Here is a 22,151-nt window from a genome sequence, read left to right as displayed (position 1 = left end):
CTTCTTTTTTCCAAACTAAACAAGCCCAGTTCATGAAGCCTGGCTTCATAGGTCATGTTCTCTAAACCTTTAATCATTCTTGTCGCTCTTCTCTGTACCCTTTCCAATTTCTCCACATCTTTCTTGAAATGTGGCGCCCAGAACTGGACACAGTACTCCAGCTGAGGCCTAACTGGTGCAGAGTAGAGCGGCAGAATGACTTCAAGAGTTTTGCTTACAACACACCTGTTGATACAACCTAGAATCATATTTGCTTTTTTTGCAACAGCATCACACTGTTGACTCATATTCAACTTGTGGTCCACTATGACCCCTAGATCCCTTTCCGCCATGCTCATCCTAGACAGTCGCTTCCCATCTTGTATGTATGGAACTGATTGTTCCTTCCTAAGTGGAGCAATGAGTCCCATGTAAACCCAAACCGCACTGTGGGCAGCAAACAAACGGGCCACATTTGGCCCACGGGCCATGTGTTGAGTAGTCCTGCCTTAGTGCATCAAATTTTGTAATACTATTATAGAAATAAACTAGTTTTAAATAGTTCCCGTAAAATTTGTAATCTCTCCATTCATAAAGCCCATGAGTCTTAAATGCTAGGGTTCAGCTATATAAGACTGAAGGGGAAATAACATACTTTTTTTTTAAATGTACAGAATAACTTAATAGCATTCATTGACACACACACAGAGTCAAATATTATGGGAGCTTTCATGTATACAGGTCTATAAAATTCCTTTTGAGACACACACAAATTCATGAAAACCTTAAACTGAATGTTTTCCACCTGGCCTAAGTCCTCAAACAGGCAAATTTCACTTTTAGGGAGAATAAGAAAACAGCTTCTGAGGAAGGCATATTTAAACAAACAGAACAGCTATTTGAAGCTGTTGCAGTGTGGAATATTAGAATCATCCTTACGAGAGGGTTCAGTGGGTATAGTCAGTGAGATGATCAGAGGTGCTTGGTAAATTACATTAGAATGGTCATACTAGGTCAAACCAATGGTCGGTCTAGCCTGGTATCCCGTCTTCTGATGGGCCAGTGCCAGATACTGCAGAGGAAATGAACAAAATGGGCAACTGGTTCAGTCATCCATCCCCTGTAGTTCAGTTCTAGCTTTTGGCAGTCAGAGGTTTTGGGATAACCAAAACATGGAGTTGCATCCTGGACTATTTTGTGCTAATAGCCGTTGATGGACCTATCTTCCATGAAATTACCTAATTCTTTTTCTGAACCCAGTTATACTTTTGGCCCTCAGAGCATCCCCCTGACAAATTCCACAATGTATAGCATTCTATGAAGAAATACTTATGTATGTTAAATGTACTAATTTCATTGAGTGACCTCTGGTTCTTGAGTTATGTGAAAGGGTAAGTAACATTTATTCACTTTCTCAATACCATCTGTGACTTTTATACACCTCTATCCTATTGACCCTTATTTGTCTCTTTTCTATGATGTACAGTCCCAATTCTTCAGTCTCTTCTCATATGGACCCTGTTCCATGCTGCTAATTTGTCTCCTTTCTCTATCATTTTCCAATTGTAATGTATCCTTTTTTTGAGATGTGGTAGCAGGAATTGCAGGCAGTATTCCAGGTATGGCCAAGTAGTCAGAATTATTTTCCAGTTTTTACCAGTTTGGCCTTATGGACCCAATTTACATAGGTGTTTTATGGGACTCCTCAAAATCCACACTAGACTGACAAAGTGCAAGACCCAGAACACTGATATCGAGCATGTCATCCTGTATAATACAGACCATAGAACTTCCCCAAGACCATAAAGGATATGTTTTAGAAAAACATCCAGTCTTCGTGTTCTTACGGATTTTATTTTTAGCATTTAAAAACAAAGAAACAATCAATCAGTCTCCTGGTAGGAACAGTTTGCTGTTTCATTATTTATTGCTTTTCAGTTTATTAATAAATATAGAGAACATCAACCTTTATACTTATCTCTAGGGCACACCATTATTAAGTTCTTTCCATGCTAGATGTCTGGCTATTTATTCCTACTCCATTGCTTCCTATCTTTTAACCAGGGTTAAACTTTTACAGAACTTGTTACTCTATGGTTAATGAGATTCCTTTTTGGTCTCTTGTTTGGGACTTTATTTAGAAACTCTTTGAATGGCTAAATACATTTTATCCACTTCTTTCTCTTTCTCATCCACCCCTTCTTCACTCCACACGCTACTTAAACTTGTAAAAAGAATTCTAACTGGCTAGAGATGCAGGTTACCCATTATAAGGTGCAGCTGATTTGTCCTCTGCTTTTACTGTACACTTTATCTTGTACTTTGCACTTGCTGTTTTAATTGACATTCAGAATAGAAACTTTTCTGAAGAAAGAACATCTAGAAAACTGTGAATGGAACACTTAAGTGCCCGCAAAGAAAAGTACTAGAAATTTCTGTTAACTTCTCTGTTTTGTTGTAAGCCACCATGTACCCATAGCTTCAGAAAAGCGGTGGTATCGCCAGACAAACTGAAAGTCTGTGGTCTGGTGCTGCTCAGACCACAATGTGTTAAATAGGTCTTGCACCCATTTTGAGGGATGGGGCTAGCAAGACATTGAAGGGTCATCAGAGTAGCATAGGCAGCTGGGCTACATGTTTGCACTCTTTGCTTCAGGTCACCCAAGCACTAACTGCTCATAAGAGTACAGTAAAACCTTGCGGGACTTGGAGCACTGTTGTTCTGTCAATATTCAATGTGTAGAAATTATTATTCCTAATGAATTTGAGTTTCATGTCAATTTTTCCCCACAAATCTGTTTTGCATCTTATTAGAGTCACTTAAATTGTTGAAACACAAAATAGAATGAAGTATGCTTGTAAAAAGGTGTATTCAGAAGAAATTAATTCTTCTCCTATGATACTTGTTCCTAACCTTAATTAGCTGTTCTCTGATTCGTATAATTTTAAAAAGGTTTTTATTAGTTAAAATTAGTTGGTGACTGTATAGCCAAGTACTTTTTTAAAAAAAACCAAACACAGAGGGTAACTAAAATATTTCAGTAAACTTCCCAGGACTGTTTTCTGTTCAGAAAATCAACCTTATGCAGCTAAATTTGATATAAACTAGGGATGTAAAGAGTAGTCCAATAGGCAACTACCCAATAAGCCTAGGCTTATCAGGTAGTCGAGTTGACTACTCTCAATCCCACCACCTCTATATTTCAGAGGCAGCAGGGGTGGGGGAAGCAGAAGCCAGTGTTGGGGGAAGTCGGCTGAAAAGCTGGTTCTGCCCAGCATTGTCTCCATGGTGCAAGTGAGGGGCATGGGAGTGGCAGGGAAAGTAGAGGCACAGTGAGGGCCCTGGTGCGAGTGGGGACTGAAGCAGTCCCTATTCATTCTGGTTCCTGACTCTGGCAGTTCTGCCTTTTAAATGTAGTAAGATCTGCCTGACTTACTACATTTAAAAGGGAGAGGTGCAATGAGGGTAGCAAGCTCTTCTCCCCCCCCCTTCCCCCCGATTAATCAACCAGTTGATGGAAATTCCATCTATTACTTGATTAGCTGATTAAATCAGGGATGCTAAATTTTGATTAAATGCCTAGTATAGACCAGGCCTTAGTAACAGGGCCCCCCGGCTCTGTCTTCTGGTCTTTTATACATCACTCCCCTTGAGTGCAAGGTGAGCTCAAAAACCACCAGCCCCTCTTGAGTACAGTGGTACTCTGAACCTGTGTTTTGTTCTACTGGGTTTGTACTCTTGCAGGCAGACTTGCCCAGCTGGACTGTGGGAGGTAGGTTGGCAACTGCTTATCTGTGTAGGATGTAATCTGTAATTTTGGTGGGTTTTGTGCTCCTTTGCTCCAGTTGCGGGAATGGGCAATCTGTTGCTATTGCATGCCAGAGTGGTGAAGATCTAGGATCAGACTTTGCTCTGCTACAGGAAGTAGTTCTTGATGAGGTTGTTTTTCTGGGTTACGGGTTTTATGGCAATATGGCTGAGTCTAGCTCACAAAGGTGCACGACATGTATTTTTTCAAAGGCAATACCCGTCGTTTGTTAGTTCTTCAAATCTAGTGTGGCTGGCCCGCTGGATAAGTCTTTCATAGAGCAATCAATGCATGTTCTATTATAGACCTACTTCCAGAGTCATTCACGTGCTTGTGCTTCTCCAGTCTTGATATTGTCTGAAGAGCTTTGGAAATCCATAGAAAATATTTCCCGTCATTACTTGGGGATAGGGATTTTACTCACACCACTTCCTGATTGCCAAGTTCAAGGGAGGGTTCAGACCTATTCTCAACCTTCAAAATCTCAGCAGTTACATCAAATATGAAATTCCACATAGAAACCTTAGATCAAATTTTCCCTGCATTGGATCACAGTGACTTGCTTGCTGCCTGCTTCAAGAAGCCTGCTTCCATGTAGCAGTTACGTGACACATCAGGAAGTTTGAGACTTGTTGACCTGCCACTAAGTTATATATGCCACAGTACTTTCTTTTGGCTTGCCCTCAACCTTATGTGCATCTATCAAATGCATGACTGTAGCAGCAGCCTATGTCAGGAGAACAGGGATTCATAATTTCCCTGGATGATTGGCTAGCGAGGAGAAATTTTAAAAATTAAAATCACCAAGTTCAGTTCATGTTATGTCTCTTCAATTGGCTGGGGCTGATTCTGAGCAAAGGAAACTCAAAATAGTTCACTGGTGCTCTGTTACACTGAGGTTAAGGGGCTCTTTCTCTCTCAAATAGTTGCATACAATTCACTGCCTATATGTGCGTCTCAGATCTTCACCTCTCAACCACAGTTTAGGTATGCTTGACATTGCTAGCCCTCTTGGCTTCGCATACTTAGTAAGTTAACATGTGAGATTGTACCTCTGTACTTTGCAAAGATGGCTGAAATTGGTCTGTCTCCCAAATCCTCAATCTTTGAACAGCCTGGGGTGAGTATCTTAAGCAGTCTTGGAGTCTCTAGAGTGCTAGGCAACTGAGAGGAATCTTAAGAGGTCATCAAGTCCAGTTCACTACACTCTAGATAGGACTAAGCACTATCTAGACATCCCTGATAGGTGTCTATCATTCTCTTAATCATCAATGATGGAGATTCCAGAACCTCCTTTGGCAGTCTAGTTAATTACTGGAACATTCTGACAGGAAGTTCTTCCTTATGTCCAGCCTATTGATACTTAGTATCAAGTAGCCCCCACCTCCACTGTAATTTAAGCCCATTGCTACTTGACCTATCATCGAAGGTCAAGGAGAAACATTTTTCTCCCTTCTCCTTGAAAGATGTTATGATGTCCCCTCTGTTGTCTTTTCCAGACTAAACAAACCCAATTCTTTCAATCTTCCCTCATAATTCATGTTTTCTAGACCTTAAATCATTTTTGTTCTTCACTGGACCTTCTCAAATATTTCTCCATCTTTCTTGAAATGTAGTGCTCAGAACTGGACACAGTACTCCAGTATTGTGCCCAGAATACTCCATGGTTCAGTGCAGAGTAAAGCAGAAGAATTACTACTTTTGTCTTGCTTAGACTACTCTCATTGATACATCACAGAACATTTGCATTTTTTGCTACTGTCACACTACCTCATATCTAGCTTGTGATCCACTATGGCTCCTAGATCTCTTTCTGCAGTATTCCTGCCTACTAGGGATGTTAAGAAGTGGATGTTTCACTAATCACGTAATTGATAAAATTTGTATTGACTACACAATTAGTCGATAAGGGAAGATGCTCAGTCCTGTTTGTACCAGATCTGGGAGCTACCCCTCCTGTGGCTCTGCAGTTTAAATGTAGTAAGAGCTGGGCACCAGGTCTAGCTGGGACCTACCTGCGGACAGGGGCTACTACTGGAGCAGATTCTGACTACCAGAGGCTGCTTCATGGCAGCCTTCCCTGGTCTTCCCACCCCTGCTGCCTCTGATTGTGGTGCTGCCTTGCCCCCACCATGCTGTTGCCTCTGCGATGATGCTAGGGGAACCAGCTTTTAAGCCATCTCCTCTTCTCCCCCCCCCCCCCCGCCAGCACCAGCTCCTACTCTCTCCGCCCCCCCCCCCCCCCAATTCTGCGGCCTTTGTATCAGGTAGCAAGAGGGGGGTAAATGCGAGTAGTTGACTAGATTAACCACTATCTCTAAGATTATCAGTTAATCAACTACTCCCTTATATCCCTACTGTCTATATAGTCCTTTCCCATTTTATGTTTGCAACTACTTGTTCCTTCCTAACTTTGGAGTATACTCTGCATTTGCCCTTATTCTTTGTACTCTTGTTGTTCACAAGATGCTTAGTGTCACCCCTCCTGAAAGACACAAGTTTTGCTGGGGCAAGTGGCAGTGTGAGCAGTTTTTTATTCACGGAAGTATATTCCAGTTGACAATGGGAACCCTGCTCATAGGGGGATGGAAGTATCTTATCAGCAAAAGTGCTGACAGTGTTTATACTGCCAAACTTTTAGCAATTGCAGCCATGTCGCTAAAAGCTGCATAGTGTAGACCAAGCCTTAGTAATGGCACAACTTATGGGAGAAGGGAGAATATTTATATTGTAATTTGCATTGTAGCAGAAAATTTCTTTTAGTGAAGACTCATTAATTAAAAAGATGGACAAGTTACTGTCTGGAACTAATAAAGGTGACGACTTCAAATGGCTTGTTTAATATGAGTTTGAAATAGTTTGCCATGCTAGTTCAAGAATTCTTTTTCTGGATTTTAGTGGTCTGGAATGTCGAATTGATTAAAAATTAGTATCAAGTAGCCTCAACTCCTCCACCTACTCTGCGTAATATGATGCATATAATGAAACAAGATTTAAGTTTTTGCAATATTTTTTTTGGGGGGGGGGGAAGGAAGCCTCTAGTGTATAGTCTTGCTTTACCTGGTCCTGTCTCTATCCATTATGTAAATACTTATTTGTATTAGGAATGTTAAAAAGCATTTTTGTAAATGTATAACCAGTTACACACAGTGGGGAGGAGGTGGCGCCATGGGAGCCAGTGTGAGTGGGAAGCTGGCTTTTAAGTCCTCTCCCTGCACTGCTGCCTCTGATACAGTGGCAGTGCGGGGGTGTGGGCTTGTATGTAACCTACACGGTTAAACGATTAGCTCGGGCTCATCCATTAACTGTTTAAGCACATCTAAACAGTGTTCCCTCTAAGCTGTGCAGCAGCACAGCTTCACAAGTGATTAATCAGCTCCACCCAGTCAGTCAGCTCTGTGCATGGACTCCTGAACCTCTGATTGGGGGGGGGGGTGATTAATCACCTGTGAAGGGAACCCTGATCCTAACACATTCCTCATTCGTATGCCATCAGTCCCTTTCTTCTCTGATGGATTGGATTTGCCTACCTGTCCTTTTAGAAGGTTTTTTTTTTTTTTTAATGGCATGACCCTACTTACAGAAACAGAGAGAGGAGGTAAATGTAATTGCAGCTGAAAACTTAGTGTGAGTTGGTGGTTACCCTTCTGGAGTAATGCTCCTATGATAGTTTCTTTTAATCTGAAAACCTTTGTATTAATGTCAAAAACAAAATATCTTATAACATACACTCAGTCTAAACTGATGGGTGCATGTATAGTAAATTGCAAAACTCAACTTCAGATAAGGCTACAACTTTCTAGACTGAGTGAGAAACTTTTCTTCATTAGGCACACTTAACTCCAGTAAAGTCAGCCAGATTGCCTATGCATAACAGCAATTTGGCGGTGTGCATGTGTAGGTATAAATCAGAACATGAAAGCAGTTGTGTAGTATGGTATGGCAGTAACTTGACTTCCGTTTAAAAAAAAAAAAAAAAAAAGTGCATCCTTCTTGGTGATGAATGTCTTGGTGCCTCGGTGCCTACTAGGAGACTGTCAGATTCTGATTCAAAGTCTTGATTGGATTTCACAAGAGGCATTGGCTGATGTTTTGGGTGCCTATGCAAGAAGACCAGCATTGTGCTGTTAGCTTGCATCTCTGTAGAAGCACTGCAGCTTCGTTGGTATCTCTAGGAAGCATTCAAGCATTTGTCTTATCCTAAACCTAAACATTACCTGCTTCATGGCGAGTAAAATCATAGTGGAATGAGGCACAGGGCAGCATATTTATATTATTCCATCAATTCTACTGTTTCCAAAATCATCTGCTCTTTTATAGGGCTATAATATGGAGTTATATTCTCAGGAAGTACTTCTAGGTGTTAAAGATAATCGGGCAGTATCGTATGGGTAATGCTTTAGCTTTCGATGGCTTTAACTTGAGTCATGTACCCAAATAACTGCTAACAGTAAGCCAGAAGGTAAGAAAGTGGTTAGTATTTGTGAAGAATACTGGACATATTACAACATATTGTATTTATATTTTAAATCTTTGTAATATTACTGTACAAAGTGACCACTTATTTTCCCATATTCCTTAGATTAATCCGTTTTTATCACCAATGGTATGCAGTGACAGTGTACCTGTGTCAGTCCTAAGATATTACAGAGATAAGATAGATGAAGTCTCTTTTATTAGATGACCTTCTACTGGTGAGAGACACAAGTTTTCATGCTTCCACAGAGCTCTTCTTCAGGTCTGGGAAACTTACTTAGTGTCACAACTAACTACAAGATCAGACTGATTGTTTACCATATATGGCTAATGCATATTTCAGTCTGGTCCATCTTATATGTAGCGATGACACTCTGAATAAGTTTCTCAGACCTGACGAAGAGCTCTATACTGCTTTGTCTCCCTGAGCAGTGCAAGTTGGTCCAATAACACGTTGCCTCACCGACCAAATCACAAATTCAAATGTTTTTTAAAGCACGTTCTATTGAATGCAAACAGATGCCGTTTTTAATTCATTGGTTCTCTTCCTGTTTGGCCGTTCCCAGTATTGCAAAACGTTTCTGAACAGCAAATAGTCTTTGGTTACTTTACATTTGACTTGCTATTTATACCCAAGCATATTCAGAAATGCTTTCTGCTAGTTCTGTGCAAATGCCAGTGTAGCATCTCTTCCTGAAGCTACCCAGTTTAAAGTGAATCAGTCTGACTCATCAATCATTTTCATTTGGTACTATACATTTACATGCCTTTACACAAAGGCAATGTGATGTGGGCCTTAAAAGCTGACAGTCTGAAGTAGGTGAGCTAAGATATCGGACGACAGTTCACTGAAGATTGGGTGTAGAGACATTATTGCAGAAACAAAGATAGAAGTGAGTTTAGAAATCTGTTCCAACCCTAAAAGGCTCCAGTATAGAAGATGAAAACTAAAAAAATAGATTACATCATTGCATAGAGAAGTTCAAGGAACAAGAAGAGGGGGTTGGAGAAAATAAGCAAAGATGGTGGGAGGTGGGCTTTGATATGTTCTTCATAGGGGAGTGATGAGAGGTTATTTTCTTGGCAGTGGGGAAAGCAAAAATAAAGGTAGGATGACAAAGGCATGGCATGTACAATAATGAGCTTACTGTTGGCTTCTCTGAGAAGAGAACATTTTCTCAGTGAGCAATAATTTAAAATGTGTATTTATACTGAACATTTACCTTTCCGGTCAGTTTTCTGTTTACAACTCTGAGATCCAATTTTAGCTGGAGATGAATAATTATAATGGTTAAAATACATTTTATAAGCGTTGTTGGTCAGATATATCTATCAAGAAATACAGGGAATCAGAAAATGTATTTAAAAAAACTTCTATCCCTGCTGTGCTCATACATGTAAAATCTTTCAGCTAGATCTTCTAGAGGGACCTAATTTGAGAAGAAGAATATCCCTTATGCAAAATAGCCAGAAGAGCTTTCCTGTCTTATGAAACAAGATTCTACATTTAGTTGTCCTTCCAGTTATATAAACTTGCTGTTCTACACACCTGTCACTAACTTTGCCTTAGTGATTTTTTTAATGGGAGAAAAAAGTCTGTTGATAGAGCATAATGGTTGCTATATAGAATGTCTCTTTGTAGGAAGGGAGGGGGAAAAAAGGGCTGACAAGTAAAATTACTGAGATGACTTCTGCCTTTGTGGTAGTAATTGTCTGCAATCAGTAAAAATGCAGTAGGAGACATACTACTTGAACGGAGACCTGTAATCTGTGAAGTCGGGGAAATGTAAGAAATTTGGGACACTAACTAACTTCTCTGGCTCTATGTGCAAGGCCTTGACATAGAAGTTCAGTTGTTATAAATAGCTGCGTACAAAGCTGACTTTCTCCTCCTCTCCACCTTTACAGAAAAGCAGACATGGTTCATTGAAGGCCTTTGCATATAAAACTTCAGCAATAAGATGGAAGCATAAGTCTTGAGATTTAGAACAGAACCAGAAATGGCTCACGACTACTAAAACAAGGCACATCGGAGCCACCAACACTTCCCGTGTGAGCAGTGGAAAAGGGACAACTACCATGGTAACACTAATAACGGAAAAGCTGCAGAACCAGAGCCTGGACGATCTGGCATGTAAAACATACAATATTCATTTGGTAAGGACATGGCAAACTACTGTGTAAGCTTGTTGAAGTAACAGGTAGCAAAGAGGCAGAACTCATAAAATACACACTAAAATGAAGAATTAAGTTAAATTTATGAATATATTTGGTCTTATGGGGTTGAGTTCCTCAAGTGTAGAAGAGTGAAAAATGTTAGGGGTTTAGGTGTCCAGGGTGATGCTCAGATACACTGATTTTGGCTGAAAGTTACACTTTTTTATATGACTGAAATTCAAAATTTTGTATTTATAAAAGAGAGAAGCCTCTAATATCATTAGCTCACAGATATTTACCTCCCCCCCCCCCAATCCCCTTTCTGTTCTGAAATTTGATTTGTCCTTTTCATTTGTGTTCATTTTTTTAAATTGTATCCTCTGGTATATATGGTTGTGACAATTTTCTTCCACTATTTGATCTGAGGAAGTGGGTCTGGCCCTCGAAAGTTCATCACCTAATAAACCATCTTATTAGTCTTTAAAGTGCTACCTAGTCCTGTTTTTTGTTTCAGCTACGCCAGACTAACACGGCTACATTTCTATCACTTTTCTACTGTGGTGACTGATTCTACTTATCAGGTGTTTTACAAGTACTAACATACACTCACAGTATTGTGGAGTCACAGTGATTACCATGTTTAAAACATTTACAAGCAATTACTATTATGTAGGAATGTAAGGGACCTCTATAGGTCATCAGATCTAGTCCCTGCACTCATGGCAGGGCCAGGAACCATAGACCATCCGGATAAATGTTTATCTAACCTGTTTTCCCACAACCTCCCTAGGTAATCTGTTCCAGTGCTTAACCACCCTACAATGGAGAAGTTTTTTTTCTAGTGTCAAACCTAAAACTCCCTTGCTGCAATTTAAGCCCATTGCTGCTTCTCTTATTAGAGGTTATGGAGAATATTTTTCTCCTTCCTCCTTAACACCCTTTTAGGTACTTGAAAGTTGTCATGTCCCCTCTTAGTCTTCTCTTTTCCAGACTGAAAAAGCTGGGTTTGTTTAGTCAGTCTTCCCTCATGGGTCATGTTTTCTAGACCTTTAATCATTTTTGTTGCTCTTCTCTGGACTTTTTCCAATTTGTTCACATCTTTCCTGAAAGCTGGCACCCAGAACTGGACACACTATTTCAGCTGAGGCCTAATCAGCCTGGTGTAAAGCAGAACTATTTTTTGTTTCTGTTAATGTGGTGTGATGTTCCCAGAATGATGTTTGCTGCTTTTTTGAGGCTGTGAGATGGCTCCATATTTAGCTTGTGGTCCACTATGATCTCTAGATCCCTGCAGTTCTACTTCCTTGGTGTAAAAGCGGCAAGGAGTCCTGTGGCACCTTTATAGACTAACCGAAGTGTTGGAGCATAAGCTTTTTTTTTTTTTTCTTATTTATAATATTCCCTGAAAGCATTGTCAAAGCATGAAGGGTGTGTGTAAAAGCTTAGCTTATTTGGCACAGAAGGTATGTCTACACAGCAGGGCAAAAGTTGAATTAAACTACACAACTTCAGCTATGTCAACTGTGTAGCTGAAATTGAAATAGCTTAATTTGGCTTTTGGCGCATTCTGTACAGCAAGAAGTTGAAGGAAGAACACTCTTCTTTCAACTTCCGTTACTCGTAAAATGAGGGTTACGGGAGTTGGAGTAAGAAGTTCTCACCTCAACATTATTTGGAAATAATGGCTTGCGGTGTGGATGCACATTTTATTATTTGGCAATAACGTTGCTGTGTATATGTACCTGTGACGATCTTGCAGTGTTGGCTACCACAGTGCCATGTGAATACTTGCTCTCACTATCAGGAGATAATTGTCAAACTCAAACTACTGAACTGGTGGAAGTCACTGGTGTAAGCACCAGGGATGTCAGCGTGTGGTCAACTTTATGGTTAACTGATAAACCTAGGCTTGTCAACTACTCGCACACCCACACCTCTTGTTGCCTCTGTATTAGAGGCAGCAACGGGGGGGAGAGGGGAGGAAGGGAAGCAGGAGTCAGTGCTGGGGGGAGCCAAAGCCAGTTCCTCCCAGCACTGGCTCTGCTGTGCTTCCTCTGCCCATCTTTCTCTTCTCCTCCCCCCCGCCCTCCCCACATTGCTGCCTTATTAATGGGAGGCAGAGCAACCTCTATCCGTGGGGAACTTTCCTCCCTTTCTCCCCCCGTGGACAGGGCTGCTGCCAGACCAGCCTCTTTCTACGGCCAGTCCAGGCCTCCTCAAACAGAGGCAGCTTCATGGCAGCCTCTCCCTGCCTCTCTCCCTCCCCTCCCATAGCAGCCTCTGTTTGCGGTAAGCGCTGACCCCCCACAGACAGGGGCTGCTGCTACCCCTCACTGCTGCCTCTGATACAGAGGCAGCTGCACAGGATGGCAGGGGGCTTCCAAGGAATGAGACCAAAGCACACTGGCTGCCAGCCCCGTCCCAGTGACTATACAATAGTTGAGTAACCAATAAGAATTAATACAGTTACTTGAGTATTCAGTTACCTGATATCAACATCCCTAGTAAGCACCTATAAACAGAAATTCAAGTGTTAATTTAGCTTGTCACAGTAGTTAATACAGTAAACTTCTGATAATCCAGTACCTTTAGGACCCAGGGGTGCCGGATTATCAAATATGCTGGACTATAGGAAGTGGGGGCTGAGGGGTCTGGGGTGGAGTGGGGGAGATGTGCCCCTTGGCGCTGCGGGACCAACCCAGCAGCACCCCAGCTGCTCTGCCTCAGACTTCCCCAAGTCAGCGGCTGCTAACTGACCAGAGGCTGACTCCGGGAAGCCCCGGGCACCGCATGCTCTGCCCCAGGCTTCCCAGAGTCAGCTGCTGGTCAGTTTCAGCTGACTTGGGACGCCTGGGGCAGAGCAGCTGGGGTGCTGCCGTGTTGGTCCCGTAGCGCCACCCCTTGGACCAACCCGGCAGCACCCCAGCTGCTCTGCCCCCGGCTTGCCTGAGTGAGCCGCTGGTCAGTTGCAGCAGCGGCTGAATTGGGGAAGCCTGGGGCAGAGCAGCTCCAATTGTCCGGCTGCCCGGAGCACTTCCAGGTTCCAGATGGTGCCGGACCATCAAGAGTGCCGGACCATCAGGAGTGCCGGACCACTGGAGTTTTACTGTACTTCTGCAAGTGTAGAAGATTATTTTCTTCATTTCAATTCATTCAACTAGTTCAGGTCAATGACTAGTTTATCCCAAGTTAAGAAACCAATTGGGATTTGAAAAAGCTGGATAATTTGTTTCCCCTTTCAATCTGCCAATAAAACCTATATGTGGAAAAATGAGATTTTTTTTTTTTTAGTTGAAAAGAATCTTGACATACTGTAATCAGTTTACTAGCTACAGATAAATACTTCCTTTACTAAATTAGCATTATTAAACATGTTTTTTTATGCTACTCTTGTGCATTTTAAGTGGATTTCCATCCAGAATTTTGACACAAATCAGAAATTTAAGTTGTTCATCATATAATAAATAGGTGACAGGGCTGTACAGGGAGCTTGAACATATCATTACCATTTTCAAACGACAAAGTAAAAGTTAAGCATCTGAATAAATGTAAGTTAAAATGTATTATTGCTTAAATAAATTAGTATAGCTATGGTTTATCCTCCTGGTTACCAAAAAACCATCACATTTAGTGTAAAATTTGATGATTGGTTCTAAATCAACATATTTTAATCACTACCAATCAGTAAGAATCAACTTTTTTTAGACAGCAAAAAAAATGCAACTACAAAATACTTTAAATTGATTATTTTAAATCAAGGTTTCCTGCTTGAATCATGATTTAAAATCTGTAATTTGAATTATCTGTGGCATTCTGCCACGATCATGCTGAATCATCTTACCTCTTGCAGTCAGTGTCCATCCTAGTTGAAGCCTTAAATTAGAAATGGAAAAACCCTTGTTTTTTCTGAACTAGATAAGAGCCTTTTTAAATTTCAGTATGTTACTGACACAAACATAATTCAGGCTGTGTCCAAGATAACAGTGCAAATCATTGTCTAAACCGTATAGTTTCTTCAGTGGACATGACTCCTCTAAGATGTGCTAAGACACATTTGGCTAGAGGAGTTGCCTCATAGGTCTTGGAGGACAGTTAGATGACTGGTCTGTATCATTTTACTAAGTGCTAGGGCTTGGTCTTGAAGTTCTATCATGAACTAAGATTTATCCTGTCTGGGAGTGACAAGAACTTGTTTTTTTGATTCATTATTCATAACAGTTTCTCTCATGACTGTGGATATCTTTTTTTCCTCTCTCAAACTCTGGTTATCTCCAATCAAGATGGTTTCTCTTCTGTAAGGAGGAAATCTGTAAAGGCTTTCTTGATGCTGAAGAAGCTAGAAAAAAGATCCATTGCACTTAAACTAATAGTGCTCTGGAGCCACTACTGAAAACTAACAGCACAAGAATGGCTTCCTCTGATTGGTATGAGTTGTGTTATATAAAACCAATTGATTCAGGTTTTTTGGATTACTTAGTAATATTTTTTTAAAAAGCTATTTAAAGATTTCCTTACATCTCAATCCTTTACATTTTGTGGTTGAAGATGTACAGTTTTTGAAGATTTAAGTATATTTGTTTCCATATCTAAATTTGAATTTTCATAGCATTGTGCATCACAAAATAAAACTTTGTAATCTGCCCTAAAATGCAAAGTGTGTGTGTGTGTGTGTGTGTGTGTGTGTGTGTGTGTGTGTGTGTAAATATAAATGGAAGGAACATTCCACTTGTCATTTTTCAAGGTATGATGTTAGGACACAGGTATTGACATTTTTCTTCAAATAAGACCTTAAATCTTGTCTAGTTTTTCAGGGGGATTCTGTTGAATCCTACTGCCAGGCAAACTGGAAATAGTATTATTTGTATAAAGCAGAAGACAAGGTATAATTTTAGCTGATGGAAATTCATGAAGCATGTTAGTTTTTATTAAATATTATAATGTGTGCATGTATAAAAACTTAGTTCTGTAATGTTTCTTTAGCACACAGTTGTCAGTTTATAGTGAGTGTGTTGGAAATGTCCATACTGTAATATGCATTTGGAGGGGAGGGAAGATGTTTAAATAACCTGTTTGAAAATATCTTTAAATGTGTCACACATTGTCACTCTGTTCACACTTGCTCCTCAAAACAATAATGGTGTCGCTGCTTTCTCAACTTACTAAGTGGAACAAAAGAGTGCCTTTCTCCTAGTTTTGTATAGATTGATTGATTGTATTACTGTATTATGTATAGACTATGTAACCAGGAAAAAAATCAGTTTTACAAGATGAACATGAATGAAATAATACTCCCTAGTAGGGTGAAGGCTAAAACTTTGAACCCTAAATTAGTCCTGGGATTCTAAAATCTTGCTGTTTCTGGGGAAAGATGTTTATTAAATACCAAGTGCATTTGCAAGTATTAAAAAAGAGGGCAAAAAGTATAGAAAAAAGTCTAAGGCATGTAGGCATTTTTGTGCAGTAGGTAACTTCTTTAAACTGTCCTTGCACTACTTAAGTTCTGAATTATGAATTTGAAGTTCAGGGTTTTAAAGCTGCTAGTTGCACTTTAGTGCTAAACAGAAAAAATGCTTCCTTGCCCAAGGATGTTTACTTAAAACTGAACTTGTATCTGGAAGGAAGTGTCTGAACAATACTATCTTTTTTGGCTTAATATTGAAAACAGAGTCCAAAAAAAGTTATTAAAAAGGCATGTTTTAAAATAATCAATCCCTCCTCCTCTCCATCCTCAGAGAAAAAACTGTACAAAAATCTGAGTTCTAGTAAGATGATTTGTTTGGCCTTTAAGTTATTAGGAGGCAGGATATCAAGCTACACTACATATGAAACTAATCTAGTCACTTTAATCTAAAGATGTTTGATAATTGGGGAAAAAGCGTGTCAAACTCCCCTTACTATGCAATAGACATGTGTTTCTAAGGCCTCTATAGCATGCAGAGTGCCACAGTAGCATGGTTGACTGTATCTAACAAATATTTGCAATGATTTTATGAAAAACTACTGCAACCATTACATTTTTTTGGTCAAAAATCTTCTTTATAAAGGGCAAAATCCATAGCAGATCTGCTAAAAGATCAGTAAGACATAGCAAAATATACTCTTAAAAGGGCAACACATACTTTTCTCCTATAAATGCTCTACTAGGCATATCCAATCCTTAGTTATATACTGTAAACTTCTGATAATCCGGCACTTTTAGGACCCAGGGGGTGCTGGATTATCAGATATGCCGGAGTTTCGGAAGGGGGGCTATGAGGGGGGTCCTGGGTGGCAGGGAGGGGTCGGCGGGCAGCTTCGGAGCGTGGGAGACGGCGGCGCTGCGGGACCAACCCGACAGCACCCCAGCTGTTCTGCCCCGGCTTCCCCAAGTCAGCCGCTGGTCAGTTTCAGCAGAGACTGACTTGGGGGAAGCCGGGGGCAGAGCAGCTCCAATTGTCTGGCTGGCCAGAGCACTTCCGGGTTCCAGTTGGTGCCAGACCACCAGGAGTGCTGGACCACTGGATGCCGGACAGTTGGAGTTTTACTGTATTGTCTAAATTTTTGTTTTACCTAAAAGACAGTAATGGCGTTAGTAAAGCTGTTCAGGTGTGTTGAATTTGCAGTATTATAATAACAAAAAAAAAACCCAGAACAGACAGCAGCTCAGTTGTGGGCAACCTGTGGCCCAAGAGCCATATGTAACCCATTGGGGTTCTGTGTGGCCTATGAGCAGGCTCGGTCTTAGGGCAGGGCGAGCAAGGTGGTTGCCTAGGGCTCCATGCTGCCTGGCACATGCGCAGCTGCTCACTTGCTGCCCTGGCAGGGAGCTGCCAGGCCATGCAGTGCAGCCAGCCATAACATGCCGCCTTGGGCCCCGCAAATTTCGGCCATGAGACGCTGCTTACTCTTGCCCATCCACATAGTTTTTTTTTTTTTTCACGCTGGTATTACTAAAGTGACACAGACTTAAAGCAACGGCATGTTAAGTAAGTTGTATGCAGTCACCAGGTAACTCACTCAACACTAACTGTGAGAGCCATGTATTCATGTATCTCTCTGTATTCAAGTGCTGCTATGTTTGTTTGCACACCTCACACATTCTATGTATACAAGTGCAGTTAGCAAAAAAATACCCTGTCCTGGGAGGCTGGGCAGGTTACAACAAAGGTGGAGGGTCACTCGTGGGGCCTACTCAGTAGACTAGGTTGCCCATTACTTTTTACATTTCAATTTCTCTGATGTTTTGATTTAACTTTAGGTATGTTTCCAAAGCTCCATATTTTGGGGGGGGGGGGGGGGCGGAGTTAAGGATATGTTCACTCAACGTTTGAATTATTTAGGTTTATATTGCAACCTAAGAAATATTTGAAGACTTTTGGAAAGATATTTTGGATTTTTCTATAGTATGGGGTGAACATTAAAAACTTATTTTTTTATTACTAGTAACTTAGATTGAAAAATATAGCTGCTTTTTCTGAAGACTTTGAACCAGACAAATGGTTATTCCATTAATTTTATATATATATGGAACTACAGTATTTAAGCTTTCATTAAGGCTTGTGTTTACTGCTTTTCACACCATGTATAAGTTGTATGATGAATTTTTTTTCTGATTAATTGCAGTACTCATCTGAGAAACTGAACAAAAGTGGCAGCTTGTTCCCTTTTGACATCAATGGTAAGTTTTTTGTTGGCATTGTCTTTGTTTCCTGAAATCTTAGCAGTATTTTACTGAGGTAATTGGTATCATAAGGGACCTTTCTATTGAAGTAAGGTGGAAGGGATTGGAGCATGCTCTTTTAGAGCCTCCTGGCTTACCCTGGCCTTGTAACAATACTGAGAATCACTGGTTGTTGATTTTTGTACTTGTGATCTGCTTTGCACAGCAAAACCACTTGTTATGTGTTTTTGTTAAATATCCATTGTGAGGTACAAATGCACAGCAACCGACCTTTTGTCCTGTCAAGGCTTTTTCTTGAGGCTTTCTTTATAGCAGAAAACCATACGTTCTGCCTTTTCACATACCTTCATTAAAAGAGGGCTTTGCAATATAGAATGAATCACATATTAGCTTTCAAATATCAGTTAACATGATGCAAACAATAAAAAGTTCATGTCAGGTGTTTTAGGGGGTGGAAAACGTGTGTGTGTGTGTGTGTGTGTGTGTGTGTATATATATATATATATATATCCTGGCTTATCAAGTTACTGTTCCTGTGTTTCTTCTATCTTATTGCTATGTAATGGTTTTTTAAATCAAAGGTATTTTATTGATGGTGGGAAAAGCTGAAATTTTAAATCAGCTTAATTTCTTTGTAAGACATTGTGTGTTTCATTTACTCAGTGGGTTTGTCTCCTGATACTGCTCTCTGTTTCTTTGGGATTTCCAAGGGGACAACAGTATCACAATTTTACAACAGCCTAATACAAACAGTGCTCACAGCACATTTACTGTAAAATTATCAGTGATTTTGAACCATTATTTCTGGTTTTGTTTTACATGAATAAGCCTTCATAAGGGATCTTAAATCTAGATGCGAAGAAAATTTGCATTACAGTAGTGTCTCAAAATCCCAGACAGGATCAGGGCCTAAATGTACTACGGGTTTTATTCAAACTTAGCAAGGATGATTCCTGCCCTGAAGAGCTTACAAATTTAATGAAAGCAAAACACATATGATTGTACTGCTGTGAAAGACTGGAGGGAAAGAGGACAAAGGAATTCTAATAACACATATTTGCATAGGACAGCTGTCTGTAAGTTGAAAGGAATGGGGAGGGGTGGTGTTTTTGAGTAAACAAGATATGCTAACTATTGGAAGACCCCACTGACCGGGGAGCATATACATCTTATAGCTACTTGGCTTTGGAACCCTCAAAGCAACTTTTGTCTGTTGGTAAGTTTAAAAACAAAACAAACCTAGCAGCAGTGGAAATATAACTGCCGTACTGCATAAAACCAATGGCCTATCTAGCCTCATATCCTGTTTCCACCGTTGACCAGTATCACTACCTCAGAGGGAGCATACCGAACAGGCCAATCAATGGGAGTGACCTATCCCATCTTCCCTTCCTATCTTCTGGCAGTGGTTTAGGATCACCTGTGAACATGAGTCTACATCCCTGGCCATTTTCAAGATCCATATGTAAAATATAATCAGTCCGTTAACCTAGAAGAATTTTTGCCACCAGCTTTAAAAGTAATACTCTGGTCTAATATATGTTAGAGTAAGTAAGATAAAAGCTTCATCTTCTAATTACTAGCTTTACAAATTTACTTGGGAAAGACCTTTGGGTGTCCCAAGACTTTAATTCATCTTTTATTGCCACTTCCCCCAAATTGAGTGAAATATACTTGGCTAATTGGTTTAAATTACCAAATTTTCTAACCAAGCATGAAGAGCTATTAACTGGCCAACAGGACAATGATATGTCTTTCAATTTGCAAATCCTAGGCGTCTGTTGTAGTTCCTCTTAGGCTTCACTCTATGGTGTAGGGGAACAGCTGTAAAATGTGCAAAATGTTCTCAAAGAAAAGCTTCACAAAAGAGTGAGGCTTGGCTGGCAGACTTTTTTGCAACCCAGCATTGCCACTTCACATCATAAGAAGTTGTACACTATGAGCTGTCTGTATTCACAATAACGTTTGTATAAGGGTTTTTTTTTAACGTGTAAAGTAAGGAGAATGGTGGCCCTTAATTTAGGGCTTTCATAGGCTTTGTGTCTTGGATATGAGTGGGAGTGACAAATGTTCCGCTACCCAAAAAACAATCTTAACCAACAGTTCCTAAAATAAGAGTTCTCAATATTTTATAATGTAACTAAAAGCTTTACAAATAAAGAATGAGCATACATCACATAAGCTTTGGACTTCTATAATGTGGTGTCTTGAAGGAAAAAAAATTTATAAAACTGTTTGGCTTTATATATGCAATGTATCTCCATAATGGAGGAGAATAAAATTATCTGTGGTCCCTATAGACTTAAAATAGTCATACCTATCAGCTAGATTTTTTTGATCCATGTTAAGTTTAAAAAAAAAAATCCCAACCTGCTAGATTTTTATACACGGTTTATTGAACCAGCTCAGCCCTACCTATGGTCATTCAGTACTACTGATCTTTAGGGAAATATATTATTTGTAGACTCAGGAGAAGTAGGTAAACTTGCTGCTACTGCTTATTAATATCAGCATTTTATTGTGAAAGTTTGCATTGTGCAAAATGATTTGCTGTGCTATGCTTTGTAAGTGACAGAGCTAAACTGTCCATAGCTCTTAATATGTAAAAGTAATTGACATTTTAACAGTAGCCATACTGAAGTATAAGGATGAGTATTCAGTGTGGAGTTACATTGTTACTTAAGCGTGTCTTTAAGAGAATTTGTGTGAACTATTTTTTTTGGTTGGTTTTTTAACTCTGAAATCCCAGAGTTTTCCTGTTATCTTCCTCTTCAAAGCTAGCTCATGTTAGAGGGTCAGGTTTTGGTAAAGATGCAGAGTTAAGTGCCATCTTCATGGCTAAGATAAGTAGGATTTCCAGCTTGTTAGTTTGTACCCAAATCTCTTTTCGTGTAAGCTAACAGTATCCTATTTTATTCTCTTCCCTTACATTTTTCTTCCTTAGAAGAGAGTCCTTGGAAAGCTTTAAATGGGGGTTGTCCAATCCAAGCTGAAGCGACCAAAAATTCAGCTTACCCTTTCCCAGTGTGCCCATTCAGTAGAGGCACAGCCACCAACGTGAGTCTGCAATGGCAGCAGGAATCTTCCAATGCATCTATGGTGTCAGGATGGATAAGTGAACTAAACCTTAATGAAAGCTCGGGACAGCCATTGGCACCACCTACCAAACGCCACTGTAGGTCACTCTCTGAGCCAGATGAATTGGCTCGCTGTCGGTCACCATGGAAACCCGGCAGTTCAAAAGTCTGGACTCCTGTATCAAAGAGACGATGCAACAGTGGTGGCAGTGCCACTCTGCAGCGCTGCAACAGTCATGGGAGTGCAAACTTACAAAGAAGCACAAGTATCAGCTTGCCACAAAATGTTCTGTCCTTAAATAGTGTCTTCACTATCACCAGCTTCAACACGTCTCCAGTCCCCAGACCTTCCTCTGCGAGCAGCGGCTTCGTGGACAGTAGTGAGGGAAGCACAAGTTCAAGTATCCGCTGGAATTCTGCAGGACACTGTGACTTTAACCCTAGGCGTCGCCTTTCCCTTTCACAGGAGCACATCACTGAGACAGGAAACCTCTTGCCTTCAGCCAACAGCACTCCCACCTCCACACCAGAGCTCAGCCGGCGTCAGGGCTTGCTGAGATGCCGTTCACAGCCTTGTGTCCTGAATGAAAAGAAAAGCCGGCTAAAGCGCAGACGGGAGGAGGATGTAAGGTGGAATCGTCCGTCTTTAGACTTTTTTAAAATGACACGGGTGAGATTTTTTCTTTCTTCAGTAGAGTCTAGAAATTAATTGTTGCATACAGGCTATTTCCAGGTAATAGTTGGTTAAACCAAACTCTGTGTAGTCAGATAAATTGGTGTTAATGTTGGATTTTGTAATTTCAGTAATACAGCTGGGTTTCTGCCACTTGTTAACTTCATGCTTTGTAGCTACCTATTACTGTCTATTACTAGGGCCCTTGTACACAGCAGTCTGCTTTTACATACTGTACCAAGGGCTGCATAAAAACACTGGACAGAGTTGGAATGGAGAAAAATTGGTCTTGCTTCTGAAATGCCACAGCAACATCAGGA

General features: G+C 40.5%; 1 protein-coding gene across 5 annotated transcripts in view; it reads left to right on the top strand.

Moving 5' to 3' along the window:
- Positions 1-22,151, top strand: part of FAM53A (family with sequence similarity 53 member A) — a 97,013-nt gene that overhangs the window by 23,990 nt on the left and 50,872 nt on the right. For 4 of the 5 annotated variants that reach the window (XM_075930909.2, XM_075930911.1, XM_075930907.1 and 1 more), the window contains exons 2-4: positions 10,173-10,421; positions 18,024-18,078; positions 21,026-21,828. In XM_075930909.2, the coding sequence (XP_075787024.1) occupies positions 10,344-10,421; positions 18,024-18,078; positions 21,026-21,828 (936 nt within the window). In that variant the 5' untranslated portion in view covers positions 10,173-10,343. The remainder of the gene's footprint in view (positions 1-10,172; positions 10,422-18,023; positions 18,079-21,025; positions 21,829-22,151) is intronic. The other variant, XM_075930910.1, reaches the window with a different exon arrangement.

This window comes from Pelodiscus sinensis, chromosome 4 (genome assembly GCF_052426305.1).
Source record: "Pelodiscus sinensis isolate ZL-2025 chromosome 4, ASM5242630v1, whole genome shotgun sequence".
Taxonomy (NCBI): domain Eukaryota; kingdom Metazoa; phylum Chordata; order Testudines; family Trionychidae; genus Pelodiscus; species Pelodiscus sinensis.
This window is presented reverse-complemented; position numbering and strand designations above follow the sequence as displayed.